The sequence below is a fragment of the Humulus lupulus genome, chromosome 9 (assembly GCF_963169125.1).
Source record: "Humulus lupulus chromosome 9, drHumLupu1.1, whole genome shotgun sequence".
In the NCBI taxonomy this organism is placed as follows: Eukaryota; Viridiplantae; Streptophyta; class Magnoliopsida; order Rosales; family Cannabaceae; genus Humulus; species Humulus lupulus.
In genome coordinates, this window is record NC_084801.1 from 146,062,435 (window position 1) to 146,089,767 (window position 27,333).

The window sequence follows — 27,333 nt, forward strand, 5'->3', positions numbered from 1 at the left end:
TGAGGGATGTTCGTCCCCTGCACAGCCTAGTTCAGGGCATCGATTTGAGCCTGAACAACTTCTGGGATTGTTGGGGCCTCTGGTGCTGGGGGAATGTACTCATCGTGCCTTTCTCGGTGGTCGTTAAGTACATCCCTCAAATCATCGTCTCTTCGCCGCTGCTCACTAGCTCCGAGCTGACTAAAGACGTTATTCTGCCTGGGCTGCCCCCCAGCGTTATGACCTGCAGGTCGGTCTTCTCTAGGTGGGGGGCTCCTGCCTCCACCTTTCTCTTCGTTCCTCCGACCAACATTTCCTCTGCCAGAGTCGGCTTCATTGTAGCCGTGGCCATCTCTAAATTGTGGCTGGCTATGCTGCGATCTACTATTCCCTCTGTTGCCTCCTTGGGCTGGCATTTCCCGAGCGTTAGGGGGAGGCCTGCGCTAGTCGGTGGGTCCCCGTGCATTGTTATGCCATGGGGGGCCCCTGACCGTAGAGCCTGTCTCTGAGTTCCTACTATTGGCAGAAGGACGTTGCCCCCTGCTTGATGGATGCGGCTCTTCATCCCCTGGGCGTCTAGGGCTGCGGGGCGGTTGCTCGGCCCTATTCTGCCTCGGGCGCGGGGGATTGCCTCGACCAGCCTGAGACGGAGGCTGCTGCTCAAGATCCCTAGGTGGGACATCATCCTGAGCCATAGGTGGTTGCTCCGGCCTCTGAGGACTTACTGGCTGGAGCAAAGGACTAGGATTGGGACCCCTTTGAGGTGGCCCGTTTGGTGGCTGATCTGGCTGGGAGGCTAGCGCAGCCTGATTCCTAGCCAGCTGGATGGATGCTTCAAGGGCGGCCATAGCATCCCTCTGTCGACGGTCCATCTTAGCCTGCCGCTCACTCAGCTCCTAATGTTGGCGCTCTATTTCTCTTTGCTGCGATGCCATTATCTCGGCAACATTCTCTTGATTGGCCCTCAGATTGGCCAACTCATCTTGCAACACCCCTAGCATTGCCTTCAAGGTTTCAGAATCTAACTCCTCCTCATCAAACTCCAAATGAGGTTCGTCTTCAGCCACATTTGGGGGAGGAGGCTGGGATGATGCAATGGCAGCAGCCTGTCCGGTCTTCTTGGAAGTTTTTTCCATTAGATTCTTTCACAAGCTCTCAATGAAAGCACCAGAATGTTGACCCTCAAATTAGCCAACGACACAGAGTCAAGTATACGACAGGAAATTAGTACGATGCTTGAGAATACAATCTAATGGAAAGTAAATAACACCAAGAATTATAGTGGTTCGGCCCCAGTGATTGGTAATGACCTACGTCCACTTGATACTATTATTAATATTGAGCTTCAAAGGTGTGATCAAAGAACTAGGGTTCATGAGTTTCACAGACCTTAGAAGGAGAAATAATACAGACGATGGATAATAGCAATACAATTCAGAAAAAGATCAAAAGATCCCCCCTTGAGCTATTTCTTGTATAATTACAGGCTCAAGGAGGATTACATGAGTCAATTAATCATATCTTTCCTTAATAAATGGATATTCAGGTTATAATGAAGAGATATTCTCAGCAATCATTACAACTATACAAATTTATACGTAAATAAATGGAGTATACGACCAGGCTAGTCGTATACAAAACTTGAACCCCACATATGGGAGTATATCTGGTTGATAGGCGAGCAACATCTCTGCCACATGTTGAAAATTCTTGCCGCGTCATCCACAACTATTTTTTGGATAAACAACCCAAAATACCCCTTAACTCGCCCCGAGTCGGGTATCAGGTCCCAGTTGTGACTTTCTCGCTAACTTGCTCCCTAGGATCGCCTTGTGCTGAGTAACCAAAATAAACCCACAAAATAAAGTGGTCTCTCACATATATCACATATATGCACATAAATACACATTTATGCCCACAACGGGCCAAATTACCAAATCACCCTTCTAATAAGAAGTGGGCCCACATGCATATTTAATATCGCTAAATATGCGCATTTAATCATATTATCACATAATTCACATATTAAAAATTAATATAGCAATTAAACACGTAATTCCATATATTGCCATCCTGGCCCCCTAATCAAGGGTCTAAGCCTTTTTAGGTAATTTTGGACGTTACAACTATCCCCTCCTTACAGAAATTTCATCCTCGAAATTTTACCTGAACAACTCGGGAAACTGAGTTCGCATATCAGCCTCCAGCTCCCAGGCCGCTTCCTCGACCCTGCTGTTCCTCCATAATACCTTTACCAAAGGTATAGTCTTATTTCTCAGGACCTTGTCCTTCTTGTCAAGAATCTAAACTGGTTGTTCTTCATAAGACAAGTTTGCCTCCAATTCCAAATCCTCATAACTCAATACATGAGTTCCATCTGACACATACTTGCTCAACATGGAAATATGGAATACATTATGCACGCTAGACAGTGCAGGGGGTAAGGCCAACCTGTAGGCCACTTGCCCGATCCTCTCTAGGATCTCAAACGGTCCCACAAACCTAGGGCTCAACTTGCCCATCTTGCCGAACCTCCTCACCCCTCTTAGAGGTGAAACCCTAAGGAAGACATAGTCTCCCAAATGGAACTCTACGTTCCTCCACCTCAAGTCAGAATAACTCTTCTGCCTACTATGAGAAGCGAGCATCCGAGCTCTAATATTCTCGATAGCCTTAGTGGTCCTCTGGACTGCAACCGGACCTAAATATTTCCTCTCACCCATCTTATCCCAGAGAATGGGCGATCTGCACTTCCTACCATATAGCATCTCATAAGGTGCCACTCCAATGGTAGACTGATAACTGTTGTTATATGAAAATTCTATCAGAGGCAAATGCTTACTCCAGGACCCTTCAAAGTCCAACACACATGCTCTCAGCATGTCCTCAAGTATCTGGATAGTCCTCTCAAACTGACCATCGGTCTGAGGATGATAAGTTGTGCTAAACTTCAGCTGCGTACCCATCGCCCTCTGCAAACTCCCCCAAAACTTGGAAGTAAAGATAAGGTCCCTATTAGACACAATAGACCTTAGCGTCCCATGAAGGCGAATTATCTCTCTCACATAGAGATCTGCATACTGGTCAACTGTGTAATTCATCCTCACTGGTAGAAAATGAGCTGATTTCGTGTACCGATCCACAATGATCCAAATAGAATCGTGCTAGCCCACTGTCCTGGGCAAGCCTACCACGAAATCCATCGTGATATCTTCCCACTTCCACTCTAGGATATCTAGAGGCTGTAATAGTCTCGTCGGCCTCTGATGCTCATCCTTGACCTGCTGAGAGGTCAGGCACCTCGCTACATACTCTATCACATCCTTCTTCATCCCAGGCCACCAATATAAAACTCTCAGGTCTTGGTACATCTTTGTGGTGCCTGGATGAAGAGAATATGGGGTGGTGTGAGATTCATCCTGAATCTCTCATCTGATCTTGGTGTCTATCTGAACACAAATCCGACCCTTATACCTTAGTAAACCCATACTCGACATCGAATAGTCCTTAGCTACTCCAGCTAGGACATCTTCTCGAACCTGCCCCAGCTATGGATCATCTAACTATCTCTGCTTGATTCTCTCCAAGAGAGTAGACTGTAAAGTGATATTGGCCAACCGGCCCACCACTAACTCTATCCCCGCTCGAGTCATCTCGTTAGCAAACTTCCTTGATTTCTGTCTAGCACTATAAAACTGTCCCGGCACCTTCCGACTCAAGGCATCTACTACCATGTTGGCCTTCCTAGGGTGATAGAGGATCTCACAATCATAATCCTTTACCAGCTCCAACTAACGTCTCTGCCTCATGTTCAGATCCTTCTGAGTGACAAAGTACTTCAGGCTCTTGTGATCAGTGTATATCTCACACTTCTCACCATACAGGTAGTGTCGCCACACCTTAAGTACAAAAACTACTGGTGCCAACTCTAAATCATGTGTGGGGTATCTCTGCTCATAATCCTTCAACTTGCATGATGCATAGGCAATCACCTTTCCTGTCTGCATAAGTACACAACCTAGACCCTGCCTCGAAGTATCACAGTAAACCGCAAACTTATCTCAATCTGTAGGAAGGCTCAAAACTGGTGCGGTGATCAAACTCTTCTTGAGCTTCTGAAAACTGTCTTCACACTTGTCCGACCAAACAAGTTTCTGATTCTTGCATGTCAGCTCTGTCAATGATGATGCAACCTTGGAGAACCCTTCCACAAAGCGCCTATAATAACCCACCCAAGAAACTTCTGATCTCTGAAGTGTTCTTCGGTCTTGGTCAATCTCTGACCGCTTCAATCTTCGCTAGATCCACCTTAATACCATCTTTATAGACTATGTGACCCAAGAAAGTCACCTGTGGCAAACAAATCTCGCACTTCTTGAACTTTGCATATAGCATGTGCTCCCTCAACCTCTGTAATACCAACCTGAGGTGATGCTTGTGCTTTGTCTCCGTCGGAGAGTATATCAATATATCGTTGATGAAGATGATCACAAACTAATCCAGATAGTCCTTGAACACTCTGTTCATCAGATCCATAAATGTTGTCGGGGCATTAGTCAATCCAAATGACATCACCAAAAACTCATAATGCTCGTACCTGGTGCGGAAAGCTGTGTTCGGTATATCTTCCTCCTTGATCCTCAGCTGGTGATAACCAGATCGAAGATCTATCTTAGAGAATACCGTTCTACCCTGTAACTGGTCAAATAAATCATCAATCCTTGGCAGAGGATATCTGTTCTTGATAGTCAACTTATTCAGTTCTCTGTAATCGACGCACACCCTCAGAGAACCGTCTTTCTTCTTTACAAAGAGAATCGGTGTGCCCCATGGCAAGAAACTGGGCCTGATAAAACCCAAGTCCAGTAACTCCTGTAGTTGAACCTTCAGTTCCTTCAGCTTTGCTGGAGCCATCCTGTAAGGTGCCCTAGATACTGGCTCTGTCCCTGGCGCCAATTCAATCACAAACTCAATCTCCCTGTGTGGAGGTAACCCTGGCAAGTCCTCTGGAAACACATCCAGAAACTCACAGACTAACCGAGTCTATTCTAATCCCACTGGCACGACCTGTGTGGTATCCACCACACTAGCAAAAAACCCTACGCATCCTCCCTGCAACAGGTCTCTAGCTCTAAGTACTGGTATCATAGGTATACGGGGTCCATGCACAATGCCAACAAAAAAAAATGGGTCCTCACCCTCTGGCTCAAAAGTTACCATCTTATTCTTACAATCTATCGATGCCCCATACTTCTCTAGCCAATCCATACCAAGAATTATGTCAAAATCAGTCATCTCTAACTCCACTAAGTCAACTGACAATTCCCTGCCATCCATTGTAACTGGTAGTGACCTAATCCATCTTCTGGATACCACTAGCTCTCCAGTAGGCAATATCGTACCAAACCCCACAGAAAAGAAATCACAAGGTCTACACAACCCATCTATAATCCTACTAGCAACAAAGGAGTGCGTAGCACCCGAATCAATAAGAACAGTGTAAAAGGTCCCAGCACTAGAAAGCTGACCTATAACCATCAAGGGACTAGCCTTGGCCTCTGTCTGGATCAAGGTGAACACCCGAGATGGCGTCAGGCTGTCAACCTTCTTTGGCTCCTCCTTTCTGGCTCTCGGGCAATCCTTCTTCAGGTGCCCCGTATTGCCACAAACAAAACAGGCCTTTGCCCGACATTCCCCAACATGGCACCTCCTACACCTAGGACACTCTGGGAATGCCCTCCATGTCTCACTGCCACTATGGCGGCCCATCTGTATACCCCGTGGCCTCCTATCTGGCTCTGGAACTGAAACTGTGTCTGGGGTCTTCCTTTTCTAATCACTGGGGCCTCTGCCCCTACCAAAACCTGGAAATGGAGGTCCTGGCCTCCTAGAATCTCTTCTGACTGCATTATCACGCCAGATCCTGTTCTCAATGCTCTCAGCTATAAGCGCCTTCTCCACAGCTTGTGCATAAGTAGTCACTCCTGGCACAATAGTAATGCGAACATCCTGGGCTATCATAGGCTGTAGCCCCTGTAGAAATCTCTCTCTTCTGGTCCCATCAATGGGCACCAGATCCCCAGAAAAATTTGCCAATCTATCGAATTTTAGGGCATAATCGGTCACTGACATGTTACCCTGAAGTAACCTGCTGAACTCCTCAGCCTTTGTAGCCTTAACTGCGTCATTGTAGTAATTCTCGTTGAATAAGGTTCTGAATTTTTCCCACTCCATGGTGGCAACTACTCTGGTCTGAGATACCACCTCCCACCATATTCGGGCATCCTCCCGAAACATATAAATGGCGCAGGCCACTCTCTCACTACCACCTACCCTCATAAAGTCCAGGATAGTGGTTATCATGGTCATCCACTGCTCAGCCTTCAGTGGATCAGAACCACCCTAAAAAACTGGAGGGTGTTGCTTCCTGAATCTCTCATATAGGGATTCCTACCTATCTCCCCCTGTCTGAGGCTGTACAACTGCTGATACCTCAGGTTGTTCCACTGCTGGCACCGCGGCCTGTAGGTTCCCTGCTGGAACCTGCTGCTGCCTTAAAAGGCATATCTTTTCTTCCTGCCTCTCTAACCTGGCTTGCATATCAGCAAGCACTTGGTGCCAACTCTCTGAAGCTGGAGGTGGGGCTTGGCCCTGATTATTCCCTTCACTGGCCTGTAACTCTTGGCTAGCTAGTCTCTCTGACCTTTGAGGGTTCATTCTGACAATCTATCCACCCTACAGAGATTAAATCGACCATTAGGTAAGTCATAACTATACCACTTGCCGCCTGACGGTCCAAGATCATCAGATAACATACATATGCAATGCTAATAAGCATGTCATAACACAATAAATACATTCATTCATAGTACTAATAAGCACCTCCTGATATTCAATAGCAAAAACAAGACACATAGGCATATCCAAGTATTTTTCATAAGTCGAACATAGCTAATAAGCATGTTCTTTAATTCCTGCCAGTAATAACAATGCTAATAAACATTTTCCCCTGGCCTATATACAAATAATAGCACTAATAAGTGGTTCCCTTGCATCCACAAGCAGTAGCAATGATAATAAGCACGTTCTTTAACATTCATGCAACAGTCAAGGGCCAGGCCCTATCAAATAATCTCATGCTTCCTAAAAAGGCATGCAGATAAGGCATTCATATAATGTTTAAGCATTTAAACATATAAACATATAACAGTTACCAAAATCTGACTCGAGATTGTCTTTAGTGGTGAGTGTACATGCCTGGCCAGTCTTCAAGAACCCTTAAACTTTGGCTGCTCTGATACCAAGTTGTAACGCCTTCCTAATCCAGGACTGTTACACTGTGTACTTAAAATTATGTCAGGCCTGCTAATCAGGTAATTTGGCTTAAAACGTGTAACTAAGGTTAGTGACAAGGGTTAGGGTTAAAAATTTTGGTCAAAGAACCATTGACTTCTATTCAAAAGTTTTATATAACATGGAATCCCAAAATATTACAACTCAACTATAGAAAAGGGTAGATACATATCAAAAGTTACATCAGCCAGCCTAAACGGTAAAACAAGGTTATAACCCTAGTTCCTCTGAGATAACTCTGGTCGTGATGGTCGAGCAGCCGTATATGTACACGCCACCACTGAAGTTCTCCAACTCATGGCTGGTCAAGCTTTCCATTTCCCTTACCTGCACCACAAAGCACCTGTGAGCCAAGGCTCAGCGAGAAAACATAACGTGCATCAACAAAGAATATAAACTTTAAATTAACTATTCAATAAAAATTAGAAACATTAATTCATAGCCAATATCATTTAAGTTCAATCACATGATCATTGGATCAACCTGGGGCTGCGGCTCTATTCAGTTGGCTTTTATGCCAATTCTCGGGCCTATGCCCTACTACGTGAACATAGAGTCACTTGGGGCCTCGCCCTTATCTCTGTCTCACTATCCATAGAGCTAGCCCAACCCCCGTGGTTCATCTTCGACCTTAGAGTCAATCAACGTAATAGTACGTTACTGGTTTAGGCCAATGCCTTTTGACCAGTGTATAACGCGCTATTTCCGTCCTTGACTCATAAGTCAAGCCTTGATCCAGGATTGCATACCTTACTTATAAGAAATAGATGTGGATAGGCACATCCAGACAAATGAAGCACATATTCATGCTAATCATATAATGCCATTGGATAACCATTTCCATAATACTAAACATATTCACATAACGGGGCCACATGCCCTAACCATAGAATTCATGTAACGAATATAAGCACTTAAGCATTTATCAACAAGGACTTAGAACAATAGCCTAACATACCAATCTTGGGGCCCAAGGCCTAATCATATTAATATACAATAGACGGGGCAAGCCCTAATCATATACAACACGTTCTGGGTGCAGTTTTCTTACCTTAGGTCTAAGCAAGCGTAAATAAGAACGACCCTCGAGCACGATCCCGGTTATGAGCCCTTAGCGATACCCTAAGTCACAACCATAAAATAGGATTCTATTAATATCGAGTGATCAAAGGCTTCCAGACCAAGTCCTAGCCTCCGGGGCCTCGGGTTCCACCAAACCGGGCAGTGGAAACAATCCCAAGCCCTAAGGAAAAAGTTCCATTGTAAAACAAACTCCCCAAGGAAAATCTTCCCAAGCAGGCTGCGACTTGCCCCCCTCTGGGTCGCGGCGCACCCCCTGACCAGCCTTTCCTCCCTCTCTGTCCAGAGGCACGGGCTGGGACTTGGCCTATCAAATCGCGGCGCGCCCCTCAGGTAGAGGCCTCTCAAGGTGCCTGGTTCAAGCTAAGTCATGACTTGTCAAGAACAAAGTTGTGACTTGGCCCCTCAAACCCAAAAATAACCTCCATTTCAGCAGCTAAATTCTATCCAATTTAACCCAAAATCATCTGAACAACACAAATAAATCAATACAACAACTCTAATATGTTCCCAACAACAAAACCCAACCGAAAACTAGCTTAAATCGTCATCAAAACTCCAATTCAATCTTTGAAACTCAAAGGCTCAAGAACACCTCAAAACAGCCAACAATTCCAGAATTTAAATGCTAAAACCTTAGTTTAAAGCTTACCTCTACTGAATATTGAATCCACCAAATTGGTACTGAGTTAATCCCCAAGATTTTAGCTCCAATCCTTGTGTTTCTAGCCCAAAATTCTCCTTAGTTCAAAGGTTAGCTTAGGAAAGCTTAAGAGAAAAAGTGAAGGAAGAGGGAGGGTCGGTTTAGGCAGAGTTGTAAGTGTTTCTATATTTTGTCTTTTCTAACTTAAGTCACTTAAGTTAATCCCAAGGCTTAGGCTCGGGGTACCAAAAACGTCCCCGAGGGAAAAATGGTAAATTTTCTCAATATTCCCTCCTAAACTCTCTAACTTCAAATATATCTCCAATTATTTATTTTCTTAACCCGATAACCAATTAAATATCTAATACCCAAAATACTCCTTGACTTGCCCCGAGTCTGGTATCGGGTCCCGTTGTGACTTTTCCGCTAACTTGCTCCCTAGGATCGCCTCATGCCGAGTAACCCAAATAAACCCACATAATAATGTGGTCTCTCATATAAATCACATATATGCACATAAATACACATTTATGCCTGCAACGGGCCAAATTACCAATTCGCCTTTCTAATAAGAAGTGGGCCCACATGCATATTTAATATCCCTAAATATGCGCATTTAATCATATTATCACATAATTCACATATTAACAATTAATATAGCAATTAAACACGTAATTCCATATATTGCCATCACGGCCCCCTAATCATGGCCCTAAGCCTTATTAGGTAATTTTGGGATGTTACAGAGAGACTCGGAGGCACTCTATACTCTCATTAATGTCCAGGTTGTATTGCACATTTATTGTTAGGAAATCGTATCCCTATGTAAATGGGAATTATCTTTATTAAATGTATACCTTATTTATGCACACGGTTACCCAAACCTGTCCAGGAAATTCCACTATAAATATCAAAGATAATGGACGAGAAAGGGGACTGCCTTTTTGTAATACTGAAACTCTGCAAAAATTGTGAGAGATTAATAATATTGTCTCCTGGACTAGGTGAATTTTTACCACTGAACCACGTAAAATCGTGTGTGTAAAAAATGGTTCATATAAGTTCATTACAGTTTTCAAATAAGCATTAATGCTCTTATTAGATTTCTAAGTCTACTATTGGCAAAAAAACTGCATCAATAGTTTGGTGCTTTCGTTGAGAGGAGATTAGTGCTTAATCTTTTACAAGTTTCATTCAACGTTCATCATGGTGGTTGCTCAATCGATGCATGACAATGAATTCTCTGTGCCTGGTGGTTAATTTAGTCTGTCCTGATGGAACGAGGATAACCTCACTGATAAGACATCCACCATCGTCGGTTAGACATCCTACACCACCGCGCCCACAAAGAAATGCTCTAGCTCGTGGAAATAGTAGGAGAAATCCTCCCCCGTCAATAGGCACTTACGTCCCACGAGCACGTGATGATAATCTAGGTCCTCGATCTCAGCCGCGAGCTGTAAGTTTCGCAAATGGAAGTTACTGTACGGGGAGCCAGCGTGGAGGCAGGTCTGCAAGCGATCTGAGGAATCATCTTAGTTCAGCACAAAGTCCTCGTTTCGATCCACATCCCGACCTGCGTGATCATCTGAATTCACAAATGAGGTATCCAGCTCGAAATGATGATATGAGTTATACTCAACACAGGGAATGTCTGTCTATCGTACGCGACAATGGGAATGTCCTGCCTAACCAAGCTCGAACTTGGAGGGAAAAAACCCATCAAACACGTACAATTGGATGAGAGCTGGTGTACAACTCCCAGCTAACCTAGAGACCAAAGATCCAACCCTCGAACGGCTGGCCTTGGTGGAGGAGCAAATGAAGAAGCTCTTATCTGGAAAATGGATTGATGATTGGCATTCCGATGAGGAGCTCAAACCTTTCGCCCCAAACATTGCAGTAGCTGCGTATCCTATTGGCTTCAGGATGCTGAACATGCCAACATTTGATGGAAACACAGATCCATTAGACCACCTCGGGATGTTCAACACATTGATGATGGCCCACAATGTTGGGTTTGACCTAAGATGTATTATGTTCCCACGACTTTTATCGGACCTACCAAAAAGTGGTTCAAAAAGTACAAAAAACATTCGATAAGCTCTTGGAAGAAGTTACCTTTCGAGTTCAAGAGAGCGTTCCAAACTTCAAAGGAAACTCGCGTAGAGGCTGACTCATTGGCCAACATAAAACAACAGCCTAGTGAGTCCTTGAAAGCATATATGAGTAGATTCACCAATGTTACAGCACGAGCTAGAGACGCTGATGATAGCTCTCATGGCAATGAGAACAAGAATCCTGGTGGGAGGCAATCTATGGCAGAAGCTCCAGTGAAAAGGGATTAAAAGTGTAGATGAGTTCTTGGCACGAGCTCTGGAATGAATAAACTTGGATGAGGCGCGATCTGCTGTCGCGGGAACTAGCAAGACCCCTATTCTGCTTGCTAGAGCGGTGACAGGCATTGCAACGGCGACTCAACATGTTACCCAGAATAACTAAGCGGGAGACAATAAGAGGAAAGAGAATGGTGAGGGCGACCAGAACGACACAAATAAAAATAAATCCGGGGAAAAATTCAAGCCCATTTATGCCACCTACACTAACCTAACAGATACACAGGAACATATTTTTCTAGCAAACTCTAATCACCTTCCGTGGAAAGAAACCAGAGCCATTAAGGCATCAAAGGGCAAAGAGAGATCCCTCAAAGTTTTGCCGACAACTGAAGGATGAGATTGAAACTCTCATTCATGCTGGACCGTTAGCCCAATACGCCACTTAGTTCATTGTAAATGATATTTCAGTAAACTAATATTAATTACTGAAATGAGATCTCTATCATTTAGCACCTTGAACCAAACTAAAAGGAAACCATCGTTTCTCTTCTTCATCAGAAGCTATAGATGTTCATATCCATGATTAACACTCCCACTCAATTATACTACCGAGTTCCCAAGATGTAAGTATGGGCTAGTCCACAGAGTAAGCTGGTAACAAACAAGTCAAAGAACTCAAATAATACAATCAGTTAGAATACTAACCACTCATAATTGAGATTGAATTGACCTATGGTCAACTATATGATATGACTAGAATAGATAATAACAGTATGTTTACTTATCCTATCTACTGTCACTATCGGTCCAGTTCGATGTAATAAATTCATTCGATCTTATATACTTTGCTAATGTTCTGGAAAGAACATAACCCTGCAATGTGTAAGTAGATCATTTCGTAGATTGGCAAGTCAGTGTAAATCTTGTGCGCTGACTAATCTTAGGACTAACTTATTTTGAACATAAAATCATATTTATATTCCACTATGATTACGTCACTATAAATATGATTAGCTATATACTTGGGATTTAATAGAAGTTTATATTAAACAAAAAATCATGAAAATAAAACATGTGAGCAAAGTGATTGACCAAGTCAAAAAATGATTTCTATTTTTTTTAATGATAATAAAAAGAGATTACAAAGAAATTGAGTTTTAATTAGGGCATAAAACCCCAACACAATAGTGTTGTAGTCTTCTCTCTAGCCATTTCTGAGTCTTTTTCTCTCAAAAAACCGTAATAAAAACTTAATCTCGAATTATCCCTAAAAATCTTTTATAGTCCCCTTTAAATTACATTTAAAATCTAATTAAAAATCTGAAAAACAGCGTCGCAGGCAGCAGTCTGAATTTCTGCGTGTCGTGGCCTAACAGGGAATATAGGCAAAACTGGTCACGCAGGTCGCACCCTGAAGAATCTAGGAAGCTTCCTAACTTCACTTTTCTACACAACAGACAACGACCTACTTTTTCTGGGCAGCGACCCGACTAGAACATGCAATCTGTAACATCAATTCCAATTAAAGTGTCGTGGCCTGAGTTTTATGGGACGTGTCCTATCTTTAATTTCTTCAATTCTCAAACTTAGAGAGCTTGTACGCTGCCGTCACTTCTACACTTTAATCCCGAAAACCTGGAATGCTCCTAAAACTTCATTTTAACCTCATCTCAACGAGTCTCTTTCAGTAACACCCCGCATTTAGGGCACCGGGTAAACCCTAGTTCGAGTATTTTAATTTCAAGTATTATGTATTATGTCAAGGGAACATTTTATGTTACAAGAAGCTATGATGTTTGAATGTTAGCCATGCTGTAGTAAGTGCGGTTTTTTTTAGAAAACTGAGACATTTGGTCGTGGACCGGGTAAAAAACCCTAATCGGGTAAAAATCTCGGATTAATTAAATAGGAAATGTTATGGCATAAAAATATTAATTTTGTCTAGCACTGGGAGTTGAGCCAATAATTTTAAGAAAATTTTATTGAGGATTTAATTCTAATCTACCGGGTTTAAGAATGAAAATTCTTGCCCGAGCCTCTAAGGCATTTTGGTTAATTTGAGTAAATTACCAAAATTATGTGTTATGTGACAAATTTTATTTTTGATCACATTTATTTTATTTTAGCTTGGAGATATTTAAAAAAAATTACAGGGAAAATTTTGGTTAAATTTGGAGAGTGAAATTACCAAAGGGCCCTTGAGTGCATTAAAAGTGAGTTAAAAAGGGCAATGGCATTTTAGTCATTTCCAAAGGAGGAGAGAGGGTGTGATGGGCAGCTTGGCTATGTCCTAGTGTACTCAAGTATCTATGACACCTATCCTAGGAAGAGTAAGAGGCTACCTCACCCATTGGCTAACCCTCCAATCATTCCTCTTACACATCCAATCAGTATTTCTTTTAACTTCTTTTTTTTTTATTCAAGAAAACAAAAAAAATAGCTCTCTCCTCTTCTCCCCAAAACCAAAGCTCTCCCTTTTCCCTCTCTATTTTCTTCCATTTTTCTCTCCAAGGAGAAAATTCTCTCACTCTCCATTGAAGGAAGGAAGAAAACTCAAGAGAACACTAGGCAAGAGTAAGTTTCGAACCTAGTACATTCTTTCCTTCCCTTTTTCTTTCAAACTCGAAACCCTAAGGGGTTTTACTATGCATGCATGTGATTCTAATGGCTATGCATGGCATGGATCTTGTATTCTAGGGTACAAGAGTGGTGGTTCTTGGAGGATCTCAAAGATTTGAAGCTTGTTGATGTTTTAGTGAGAACAAAGGTAAATTTTTTAGAGTTTTGGCAATGTTCCACTCATCTCCATCTTCTACCCTAACATTCATTTTTCTAAAAAAAATCTGCATGTGGAACCTTGGGGCTTGTTTTGAGTGTATAGAACACAATGAGGAAGTTTGACAGGCTAAGGGAACCTTATCTCCAAGCTAGAACCATCAAAGGTAGATTTTTGGTTGGTTCTTGAGTATTTTTTATTGTTGATATAGATCTTGTTGTATATGTTTTTTTGTTGGTTTTTGGAGTTTATTTTATGCTTGAAGGTTATCTTGGTTGATTTGCATGCATGCATGTGGCTAGGGTTTTTTTAGTTGTGTTTAGTTTTGCTAGAATGTGTAAAAATGCATGCTGCCAAGTTTTCATGGTCTGACTTCCAATAGGTCAGATCGTACCCTACTACCTCTGTTTGTGGAAATAATTTGTATGTTTGCATAGTTCTAGATGATTACTTGAGTTTAGGCATTTAAAAATCAAGAAAAGGTGTTTTCAAACCGAAGTTATGAACTTTTTGGCATCTTGAAGCAATCTGGAAAATTTCTGGGCGGCATGCACTGCCCAGGTTGTTTTGAATATTGAACACGTTTTACTGAACCAAAATCCATGAAATTTAGTAAACTGTTAGTTTAAATATGTATACGAATCACATAAAATTATTAGAGGAAAATACAAAATGGTTAAAGTGTAATGGTTTTTCAAAGTTTGCCCTAATAATCTGAAAACAAAATTTATGGGCAGCAAACACTACCTAGATTGTCTTACATTTTTTAATGGGTTCCCCTATCCTAAAAATTATGAAATTCTGAGAAAAACTAAATTAGATATGATTAAATATCCTGGTAAAATTTTAGAAAAAAACTGGGCTATGATGTAAGAGAAATATTTTTTCTAAGAACCCTAAAAATCTGAGAAAAACTTCTCGGCAGCAGGCACTGCACAGATTTCTTTAAATGGTTTAATGGGTTTACCTTCCCAAAAATGTTGAACTTGGTGAGAAAATTTTCAAGATAGATATTAAGGCCCTGGTAAAACTTTAGAGTAAAATATGTCATGGTTTAACAGTAGTAATTTTTCTAAGTTACCTAAAAACAGGGAAAAATAGTAATTTCAAACCTTAAGAAAAAAATGAGTTTTGGGAGGTTAGTTCTCCTAACCTAAATTGAATTTTTGAGGTGAGCTTTTGCCTAGTTACCATTATTAGGATTCATAATACTTGAACGGGGTTTTAAAGGGTTGAGGTTAGAGAACTTAACCTTGAGTATGAGATTAAAAGCGAGATTTTATCACGTTAAAATGAATAGTGAAAAAGTTAGGTTCGGAATTGGAAATGAAGTTGTTTTAAAAAATAGCTAAAGTATTGGATATCTAACAAATCCTAAATTAGTTTAAGGTTATTGAGAATTCATTTTTTTTACCATTTTCTAAACTCAGGGTCCAATTGCTCTTTCTTTTAAAAGGTGACGTAATAGAGATCCTAGGTTATGGATTTAAAGATGGTAAAAATGGGAGTTAGGTTTTATAAAACCGTAAATCAAAAAGTATTATCATTAATGGATAATAAATTTTAAAAGGTCGAAACGCGATATTTTGTTTGGGTAAAGAATGGAAAACGATAAACTCCATACTTGAGTAGAAAGTGGGTGGTTTTCTAAGATTAAGAGTTGTTTAAAACTTCTTTTATAAGTAACCAAAATACGTGTAATACGATTGAGAGAGTCTTCTATAAATAGAATATTAAAATGCACAGCACACAGAGCATGTTCCGGTAAGGACGATTTTTCTCAGGAAACCGTAAATTTATTTAAAGTGGAATCTGGTCTAAGTGTATAAGATAAATGCCAGTATAGAGTCTCTAAGAGAACTTTATTGAATGTAGCTATCGTGGAATATTAACTATAAGAATATGCCATAGTTTAATCTGAGTCACTGTGTTGTTTCATTACAGTGTTATATGCTTCTGGATAGAAGGTTTCCACAAGCAAGCGCTAAGGAATCCAGGTAAGACAACTTATGATATGTTTGGCTACAACACGTTAATGACTAGTTTAGATAACTAAGTTATAAGGTAATAATTTGAACTAGTCTTAGAAGGTTTACTCAAGACTGTGGTCGTAGAGGGTTTGCATGCTCATGACTAAGGTAAGCAGTCTGGCTAGCTACCGTGACAACTTTGAACTCCAGCTAGCCATCGGGGAACTAAGTGAGAAACCGGTTCGCCACCAATGACTATGTGAATAAGGTCGGTTGGCCACCATAATATGTAAGAAGTTTGGCTTAACACCCATGACATAAGACTCTGGTTAAACTCCGTGACACGTAAGTAAGTTAATTTCATAATCAAATCTCTATGACTAAGAAAGTATGTTGAATTCTTCCAGGAGTCTTGGTAACCGGTGTAACTAGTTTACACACGTCAAAGATATGGTAAGATATGTTACGATGTACTAAGATATTTTAAGCTATGCTAAGATATGTTAAGCTATGTTGAAGGTTCCTCCGGAACCCTAAGTAAATATGAATGTTAAGATACGAATGAGTAAGTAAGTATGTTATGATACGAATGACTAAGTAAGTATGTATGTTATGATACGGCTAGGTAAGTAAGTATGTATGTTACCAGTTAAGACTGTATGTATGCTCTGGGATTTTTTGCATGCAGGTGTACCTTCAGGATATAAATTTTGGTTATGAGGAATAACCATAAGTTTTCCAGGATGTTCGCACGTTCTTAAATTGTATGTTAGAATTCGGTTTCATCAGAATCCTATTCTTGGTTGATTATCTGACTAGTTACAGTTAGTTAAGTTCTTGCTCTGTTTATGTGGTTATGTTTGTTAGGTTGTTCTTACTAAGTGTTTCCCTTATCTAGTTGTTTATGTTAGGAAAACTTATACAGGATCTTTATTTATTTTCATGTAGATCTAATATTAAACAAATTAATATGAGATAACCTAGAACATGTTTCTAAAATTGAATTCAAAGAGAAATAATGATAAGAATACTTACATTATACGCAGTGTAATGAATGAGTCTTTCCTTCAGTTTCTCTAACCCTTGCATCCTTTCTGTCGGTATGTACCTTACTTCTATTTCTTTGTTCAGAACCTTGTCACGAATGAAGTGCACATCAATTTCAATGTGCTTGGTTCTTGAGTGAAAGATAGGATTTGAAGCAAGCTGTCGTGCTCCAGAATTATCACACCACATGATCGCAGGGCCTTTACATTCAATTCCTACTTCTTTAAATAAGGATTGCAACCATATGACTTCTGTACAGGCTTGAGCCAATGCCCTGTATTCTGCTTCAGTACTAGAACATGCCACTGCCCTTTGTTTTTTAGAACTCCAGCTGACCAAGTTGTTTCCAAAATAAATACAATAACCAGTTGTAAACTTTCTGTCATCAAGAGAACTTGCCCAGTCCGAGTCACAGAACCCTTCAAGAGTTAGATTTGTAGCTGATGTGAAAGAGATGCCTTCTTCAATTGATCTAGCAAGGTACCTTAGTATTTTCTTACAAGCACTCCAGTGAAGTTGAATTGGAGCTTGTAAAAATTGGCTCAATTTGTTGACCGAGTAAGCAATGTCTGGTCGGCTGAGTGTGAGATATTGCAGACCCCCTATGATGCTTCTGTAAAGACTTGGATGCTCAAACGGAGCACTATCTTGTAGACTTAGCTTGTTGTTTTGATTCATAGGAGTGGGACATGCTTTAGCATTGAGCATGTTAGTTTTCTGCAACAATTCAGTGGTGTATTTGGCTTGAGATAAGTGTAATCCATGAGGCCCCCTAGTTGTCTCAAAGCCAAGAAAATATGTGACCGAACCAAGGGATTTGAGAGCAAACAAGGTCTGAAGTTTGGAGATAATAGAGGTGACTGTAGTAGCATTATTACCAGTAAGGAGAATGTCATCAACATACACCAACACAAATAAGATAGCATCACCGTGATTGTAGAAGAATAGAGATGTATCAGCCACAGAATTTTGGAAACCAAGGTCAAGGAGAGAGCCCTTTAACTTATCAAACCAAGCACGTGGCGCCTGTTTCAAGCCATAGATAGCCTTTTGTAATTTGCACATTGCATGTGGATGATGAGGATTGACAAAGCCAGCTGGTTGTTCCATGTGCACGTCCTCTTGAAGAGTGCCATTGAGGAAGGCATTATTAATATCAATTTATTGAATATCCCAATTAAATGTGACTTCCAGAGAAAGAACAACACGAATAGTATAAGGTTTAACAACCAGGCTAAAAGTTTCAAAGAAGTCAATACCAGGTTGTTGTTGGAACCCCTTTGCAACAAGACACGCTTTGTACCGATTGATTGAGCCATCAGGATTGTACTTAATTCGGTAAACCCATTTGTTATCGACAATATGCATATGTGGTTGACGTGGAACAAGAAGCCAGGTTTTGTTATTGATGAGTGCTGTGTTCTCTTCATTCATAGCCAATAACCACTTTGGTGAGCTTAAAGCTTGGTCAAGGGATTCAGGTAAAGAGTCAGGGTTATTGGTGTGATTTGAAGTAGCGGCTAGGAAGGTTTTTGGCTTGAAAATACCAACTTTGGAGCGAGTGGTCATTGGGTGAGTGGATTGAGTTGGTGGCTGAAGTATTTGTGAAGGTGCTGGGTTGGAAGTTGGAGATGAAATACCAATAGGCAGATTGATATCTATGGGATCTGCGGAGTAAGGAAGCTAAGTGTCAAGAGTCTTACTTTGATTGCATGAGGAAGCTGACCTCGAAGTAGCTGGAGAAGGAGCTAAGTCAGGTACTACAGAGCAGTGATCAATATCAACTTTAGTATTTTCTGCATCATGTTCCTACATCAAGTGTGGTACAAAGGGCAACCATTGACTATACTGTATTTGACTCACACAAGTGTTTGTATCAGAATTTTTGAAATGAGATACACTAAAACCAGAGGAGAAAGGAAAGTCAAGCTCATTAAAGGTAACACTTTGAACAATATATATGCGACCAGAGGGATGCAAGCACTTATATCCTTTATGATTTGGACTATAGCCAAGAAAAACACATTTGGTTAATCGAAAATTAACTTATGTCTATTATAGGCACGAAGATGAGGAAAGGCAGCACAACCAAAAACCTTAAGAAAACTTAAATTTGGCTTGACTTTGAACAAAATTTCAGTAGGGGATTTGTGGTTTAAGGTTGGAGTGGATAAGTAATTAATAAGAAAAGTGGTTGTGCTGAAGGATTCCCACCAATATTGGAGAGGAATGGAAGCTTGGATTAAAAGTGTGAAACCTATTTCAATAATGTGACGATGTTTTCGTTCAGATTTTCCATTTTGAGGATGTGTATGTGGGCATGGATGTCTAAAATGAATTCCTAAAGAGGCAAGAAATGGGGCAAGACTTCTGTACTCACCACCTCAATCTGAGTGAAGAGTTTTGATTTTGCAGTCAAATTTTCTTTCAGCCAGTTTTTGAAAATTAATGAAGATCTCTTTGACATCAGATTTAAGTTTTAATGGGTAAATCCAAGTAAAGTTGCTGAATTCATCTATAAAGTGAACATAGTACCTATATCCATCTTTAGACAAAATTGGAGATGGTCCCCATACATTGGAATGGATAATTTCAAGAGGTGATTTGGTTGTTTTAATGGATGATTTATAATGCATGTGTTTAGATTTACCTATATGACAGGCATCACAAAAAGATAATGGACTTTTGAAAGAAACCTTTTCATTACTCAACATATTTTTCATTACAAGTGTGCTTGGATGACCAAGCCTCATGTGCCATATATCAAGGTCACTATGCTTAGAAGACTGAGCAAGCAAAGATTAAGCAGTATGCTCATTTGATTTAAAACGACTTTTGTTAGAATTTAAAGTGGCAGAAAAACAAAGACTCGATTTGCTTGGATAACTTGAAGTGAAACATGATGTAGAAAGCTGGAGTTGATAGAGACCATTACTAAGCATTCCCCGAGCTAGCTCCTTCCTCGTAGCCAGTTCCTTAACAATGGAACAATCAGAATAAAACTCAATGAACACAGAATTATCTTTGGTTAACTGAGATATGGAAAGAAATTTTTTGGTCATATGGGGAACACAAAAAATATTGTTTAAGAACAGAAGAGATGAGGTTTCAGGAATACTCAAGACTTTATTTCCAATTTCATTGATGGTTAGAGGCTACCCATTACCAATGAGCAGTTGAGTGGTACCTTTGTGCTCCATTTTGTTTTGCAGGTTGTGAGTATCTGGTGTAATATGGTGCGTAGCTCCACTGTCTATGTACCAAGAGTTGTCATGACCAACATCAACTAAGGAAGAGGAGTAAAGAGCTTGCTGACCCTATCCAGAGGACTGTTGTTGAGGTGGATTGTTGTTTGGGTTTTGTTGGTTAAAACCAGGAGCAGCAGCTTGGAAGTTGATATCGAAGCGATGATAGCATTTAGCAACCACATGTCCCACACAAATACAAAGTTGACAAACAGGACGATTGCCTCTTCCACCACGACCACGGCCCCGAGGTAAGAAGGCACGATGCTGAGGACCATTTGAATTCAGAGAACCACCGATAGTAGCAGACCATCAAAACTGAGTGGCAAGGTTGGCACTGGGAGTGAGCATATCACCATTTGCAGGAGTGTTGAGTTGTTCCAATCGCATTTCTTGACTCTACAAGAGAAACTGGACTTCCTGAAGAGTTATGGGATCTGGCCGTGAGGTGAGAGTGATGACCACAGGGTCATAATCATGTCCCAGCCCACCAAGAATGTACAAAATCAACTCTTCATCTGAGATTAGTTGGCCTGCAGCAGAAAGATTCTCAGCTAAACGAGTCATTTTCAACATATAGTCATGAATAGATAAATTCCCTTTTTTAAGAGATTGAAGTTGGAAGCGGATTTGGAGAGTGCGAGCTTTGGACTGTGTGGTGAAGAGAAGTTCAAGAGTGTGCCAAACCTCAAAAGAAGTGGTACACCTTACTATGTGACCGAACATTGTTTCTGAAATGGAGTTGAGCAGCCAACTAAGAATGGCTTGATCTGTTCTTCGCCAGAGAGCATGGCCAACATTAAGTTGACGAGTTTCACCTGGAGCAGTGCCTCCAACCATGTTGTCAACAAACTAAGGTGGGCAGATTTTTGTGCCGAGTATGAAACCATCCAAATCGTGAGCACGAAGAGCTGGTAAAACTTGAGACTTCCAGAAGGAGTAGTTACCACGATCCAACTTCAGAGTAAGAGGAGCAAGACTCTGAAATATTGATGCTGGTTGAGAACCGACTGGAGAAGGATTGTGAACCGGAGCAGAGGTAGGTGGAGCATCGTGAGAGCCAGCAGTTGTGGAAGATGAATCGTCAGGAGTAGCCATGGTTGTAATACCAAGTTAAACAGAGAGAAAAATATTGAATGCTGCCTATTGCCAGTGTTATTCAATGCTCAACGGTTACAAGAATTGGGAATAACTCTTACAATAAATACTCAATATAGACAGCAAACAAAAGGAATAATAAAGGACTATACAGCTGTACACAATCCCAAGAATAAAGGAATCTGTTATAACAGAATTGTACAATCTAAACGAATTTGTACGACCAGCTACACATCATTAAGGTGGTCCTTATCTCCTTCCATTTCGGTTATAGAGGAATTAATATTTTCAATTCAGAGTATTATCAAGAAACTGAACCGATCTTCTATTATCTTCACAATCTTCCAAAGTATCCTTAGAATCACCTAGACTAGAGTGAGAAATTCTCAACACATGAGATAGATACAGAGAGAAGAAGTGAAAAGAACTAAGAGGCTTAGAAAATGACTTGTGTGTAGAGAGAATCTAAAATCTATCAGAAACTTGTGTTTTTGACTTCTCAACTTGTGTATTCATCTCTCACTTAGCACTCCTTTTATAGACTCAATTAAGTCACTTATTTAATTAAAAAATCAATAAAATAATACTCAATAATTAGCCCTAGGTTGAAATTATCATGGGCTTTATTCCCGTAAAATTTTCCATTTGATTATAAGACCATTGGACTTAAAATCAAGGCATGTATTATTTACTATTGATTTAATTAATTAAATAATTATTCAAATCCTTTATCAAATTTATTATTTATAATTTGAACCTTTATTTAAACTTATTTATTAATTTAGATGCCAATTTATCTTAATTAATAAATCTGCCCTAATTTTTATTTTCTTCTCTAAATTACATAACGCTGTGAAACTATCCAAAATTGGCAAGGGCAACTTTGATAATTCTAATTGATAATTAAATCAATTAATTGAGACTATCTAGATAATTTTATCGAAGGTACAGTGGGGAACATGGATCTATGAAATCAAGCTCCAATAAGTTATCATAAATCTAACAAATAAATTTACTAACTTATTAATTCCTAATGTCTCCACTAGAGACTCGGAATTGCACTCTTGAATTCATAGAACACTCTATAAAAATATAGATACGCTATTAATTATCCATTGTCACAACCATAATTGTCACTCAATCCTCTATAGATGGTCTACAATGAGATGGGACTAAAATACTGTTTTACCCCTCATTGTATTTTATCCTTAAAACACATAGTTCCTTGTAAATTACTGAAATGAGCTCTCTATCATTTAACACCTTGAACCAAACTAAAAGAAAACCATCATTCCACTTCTTCATCAGAAACTATAGATGTTCATATCCATGATTAACACTCCCACTCAATTATACTACCGAGTTCCCAAGATGTAAGTATGGGCTAGTCTATAGGGTAAGCTAGTAATGAACAAGTCAAAGAACTCAAATAATACAATCAGTTAGAATACTAGTCACTCAGAATTGAGATTGAGATTACCTACGGTCAACTATATGATATGACTATAATTTATAATAATAGTATGTTTACTTATCCTATCAATTTTCAATATCGGTCCAGTCCGATGTAACAAATACATCTGATCTTATCTACTTTGCTAATGTACTAGAAAGAGCATAACACTGTAATGTGTAAGTAGATCATATTGTAGATTGACAAGTCATTGTAAATCCTGTGCACTTACTAATCTTAGGACTAACTTATTTTGAACATATAATCATATTTATATTCCATTGTGATTACGTCACTATAAATACGATTAACTATATGCTCGAGATTTAATAGAAGTTTATATTAAACAAATAATCATGAAAATAAAATACGTGAGAAAAGTGATTGACCAAGTCAAAAAATGATTTCTATTATTTTATTGATAATAAAATGAGATTACAAAGAAATTGAGTTTTAATTAGGGCATAAAACCCCAACAATTTCGTGTTGTAGGTAAGCTCAAAGGCAAAGTGGATCAGTGAGCGTTGGGGTTTATCTTCAAGGATGTACATGTGGATCGACCTTTTGGGAATTTATGTTTTGGGTATTAGAACCCATATGATAACTAATAGTTTATTTTGGCCTCGTTGAATGATTTAAAATTATGACACTACAATTCACTTTTAAGTATGCGCATACTTCTGAACTATTGCATGTTTTGAAAAAAAAAATTACATGGATTTTTGGTTACTTTATTTTTAGAAAACAGTTATGTTTTTCTGCAAATTATGTTAAGAGATTTTACGGGATGCTACACTTTCGACCTATGATTCATGAACTATAATTGCCATCAAAATGTCAGATTTATCATCATAAAATGCAATGTAGAAAATTATGTTGTAGACTCACAAAACTAAGTTAAAACTACTAAAAAATGCTATTATAACACCATCCAAGCATAGAAAACATATCAAATATTAATACAAAAATGACTTTATCATTGACCGAGCACTCCCCCTCTCTATTTCTCATACTCGGCCATCCACATATTCTCTTCACCAATTTTCATTTACTTACCCAAATAATAGTAAGACAACTATTGCCATTTTCCTAAATGTAATAAAGTCCATTTTTTTTAAAATATATTGGTTTTTCTATAAATCTTAAATTGGAGAAAAGATGACAAATGAGGAAAAATGAAGTTTGCACTCTTCCAGCGTTACCCATTCACACTACACACCCCTCTTCCTATTTCCTTCTTTTTCTTTTTTCTTTTTAATTACTTAAATAAATGAAAATAAAAATAAATAATGAATAGGAAAAGTATTGCATGCTCACCATGCAACTATGCACATGCACACACACAAGTACTCAAGTGCATCTCTGCTAACCATGCACATTGGTGCACCCAACCAAATCTCATGAACTCACAAATTAAAATAATTAACAAATTAAATTCTCATAATTTATACCAAATAATTCAAACATTTAAAAAAAATTCCTAACACTTAACAATTAATAATAAAATAAAGAACAAAATTAATTAAATAAATAAAATATTTGGTGCTATTCCTCGACTGAGCTAAGGCTATTCCTCCTGCGACCACCCTATGACTTTGGAACTAGCGATCCGCTTAGGGTAGGGTTGGGTCAAAATTATGTAACAACCCCCTATTCTATTCTCTTTGTAAAAACATTACTCAGTTTATATTTATTAGAACAATACCATTATTGAAAAAAATTCAGTGGGGCTTTGTCAAAACATGCAGTTTGGGCCCAATTGTTTTAAAATAAAATGTAGTGTTTTTATGAAGTTTAAGAATAAAAGATAGAGTCCCACTCTAGCATGATAAAAAAACATAAACCATAAAATAAAAGTCCATAAACACTCTTGGTGTTTGTCTAGATCGTTTAATCGACATACATGCCTAGATCTTGGAACGCCCCACATCACAGTGCGTGCCAATGAGAAGCTTTATTGCCTATCTGAACGGGGGAAAGTAAGGGGGTGAGTTAAAAGCCTAGTAAAAGAGTAAAAATAAAATACAAAAATTACAAAGAAACAAAATATAGTCTACTTTCGTAACGTAAGCTCATAACATATCATATCGGATCATAATCATATCATAACCATACACTTTATCTGAATATATCATTGTTGACGCGGTTCTTCGCCAACAGGTAATTAAGAAAAGAAGAGAAAAGGATTAGTGCTTAGGTTGAACCGAAATAGATATATGATCTTAGAAAATGAAATGGTGACTCAAGACACATTTTTTAAGTGGTTCAAAGGTTAAAATCCTTCTACTCCACTAGTCAGTATTATTGCTGTATACTGGATATTTGATTACAGGGTAGTTCTTACAATTGAGAATCCAACCTCTATTAACTCCCAAGGTCTCCATATTTATAGGAGAAGGCACCTGGGAGTTGGTAAGAAGGTCATCCCGTGACCTTCTTACCTATCATGTCAACTCTGTGACATTCATGATTAATTCCTAAACCTGACACATTAGTGTGGTCAAATCAATAAGTAAGGGGATAATGGGCTGCACGGCCCAACCCAGTCGTGGGTGTCTGAATACGCACGTTCCTGCTGTGTGTCCGAGAAGTCAGGGGTATATCAGACACGTGATGTCTGATATATGCACGTTTACCTTGCGTGGTTGACTTTATAAAAGGTCACAGCCTCAAACTCTAGCTCAGACCACGAGCTGGATGCCCACCTCGACCTGCGACCTTCAGGGTCCAGACTCAGTCCTTTGAGCAATCTGGGCGGACCCTTAGGTTACCTCGAGCTAAGGAGGTAGGACCTTATGATGGCAGCTCCGGTACTGGGGACATCCATACGGTAATCATGATTAGGCCGTATCTCAGCTCGCTAATCAGCCCATGGGAAAATCAGGGCGTACATCTGCCCCCCAAGCCTCTGCTCATGGTACACGACGTCGTGTAGGGCCACAGTAGGGGCTTTTAGGTTTCCTCAAGAACTCTTCATCTTCCACATTCTACGCAGGCGCCGAATACGTGGAGCATCGTGGTTGGTGACGGTACGTCTTCCAAGAACCGCATTAAATGGCCTAGCCTATGCCTAGCCGTCGTTTCATCTTTCGAGTGGAGGACCTTGGATCCCACATCAGGGCAATCCAATGGCCCTCCCCACGTGACCCTTCGCGCATATAAAAAGGGGTGGCCACCTTACGCATGGGCCACCCGTTCATTTGTAATTTTCCAAAATTTTATCTTCTCCTTGCTCTCAAAAATCCCCCCTTTTCCTCTTTCCAGTTACCATCTTCGGCGCTCCAGGAACTCAAGTGCAAGGACTCCTTCGAAGCCTTGAGACCAACCACTCCGACGACGTCCCAACCCAGGCGATTTCTTCATCCACTTCCCAGCCAAACACTCTGTAAGTCTCCTGATTATGCATGTTTTGAAATTATTTTCACTATAGCTTAGGTAAATACTTACTGAAGCTTCATGCAAGGGTTTGCTGGGTTGTGTGGAAACGAAGGGTGAAAGCCTTTTAGGTTAGGGTATTGTTTGTAATAGGAAGCCGTTTAGGAGCATGGTTTATAGGATGCATTTTCTGGGGAAAATTTCTGGGTATGACTTTTGGGATACTAGTTCAAAATATTCAATATTTTGGGTGCAAAACCGGGTAGCTTAGGGGACACGCTTCTCAAGCGGTTTTGCCTTTCATGCCTATTGAAACTTTCCCTCCAAGGTAACATTTTAACCTGACCTTCCTGACACACGAATTCCGAGTAATCAGGGATCTGTTGGGAGCACAGGCGCGTGTTCATAGAATCGCGTGGTCTCACTCTCCACGAGCTAGGCTTACCTCAGCTCGTGCAAAGAACATTTGATTTTTCCTCATGCTTGGGTCGCCTTTTCTGAAATCTTTTCTTTTGTTCGCTAGGCGACCAGATGGCACCGAAGAAGAATGCTCCAAAGAAGACCGCTGGCAGCTCGTCCTCCAGCAAGACAAAGGAAAAGCGGTGATGCCCGAATCCCTGATCCCCAACTTTGGACCTACGGTGGAACAGGAGCTCGAGGTGGCTCCTGACGCGTTTTTTGAGGCGGAGAGGATCGTCTCAAAGATTACCGACCAGGCGAAGGTCAACAAAATATTCCTCTCCCACAACATTGGGCTAGGGATAGCATCTGTGATGGCCTGACCTCCCGCGGAAGGCGAGCAGAGCTGCGCGCCGCTCGACGAGGTATTCGCGCCCTGGAGTGACGAGCACTTCAAGACGGGGGCCTTCCTCCCGTTGGATCAATATTTCGCTAACTTCTTCAATTTCGTGAGGTTGGCCCCCTTCCAGCTCCCCCCCAACTCTTATTGGCTGTTGGCGGGGTTGAGGTATTTAT

The 27,333-nt window shown here is 40.2% G+C and overlaps 1 protein-coding gene and 1 pseudogene across 1 annotated transcript; both read right to left on the minus strand.

Annotated features, from left to right (window-relative positions):
* Positions 1-18,297, minus strand: part of LOC133800143 (probable aminotransferase TAT2) — a 123,068-nt pseudogene extending 104,771 nt beyond the window's left edge.
* Positions 18,298-18,348: 51 nt separating this feature from the next.
* On the minus strand, positions 18,349-18,756 carry LOC133800144 (uncharacterized mitochondrial protein AtMg00820-like). The gene has a single exon (XM_062238106.1). The coding sequence runs from the start codon at positions 18,754-18,756 to the stop codon at positions 18,349-18,351; it is 408 nt and encodes a 135-aa protein (XP_062094090.1).
* Positions 18,757-27,333: the final 8,577 nt, after the last annotated feature.

Bases quoted from the DNA above. Each gene is read 5' to 3' on its own strand.
- LOC133800144 (XM_062238106.1), bottom strand. From the start codon at position 18,756: ATGACCACTCGCTCCAAAGTTGGTATTTTCAAGCCAAAAACCTTCCTA.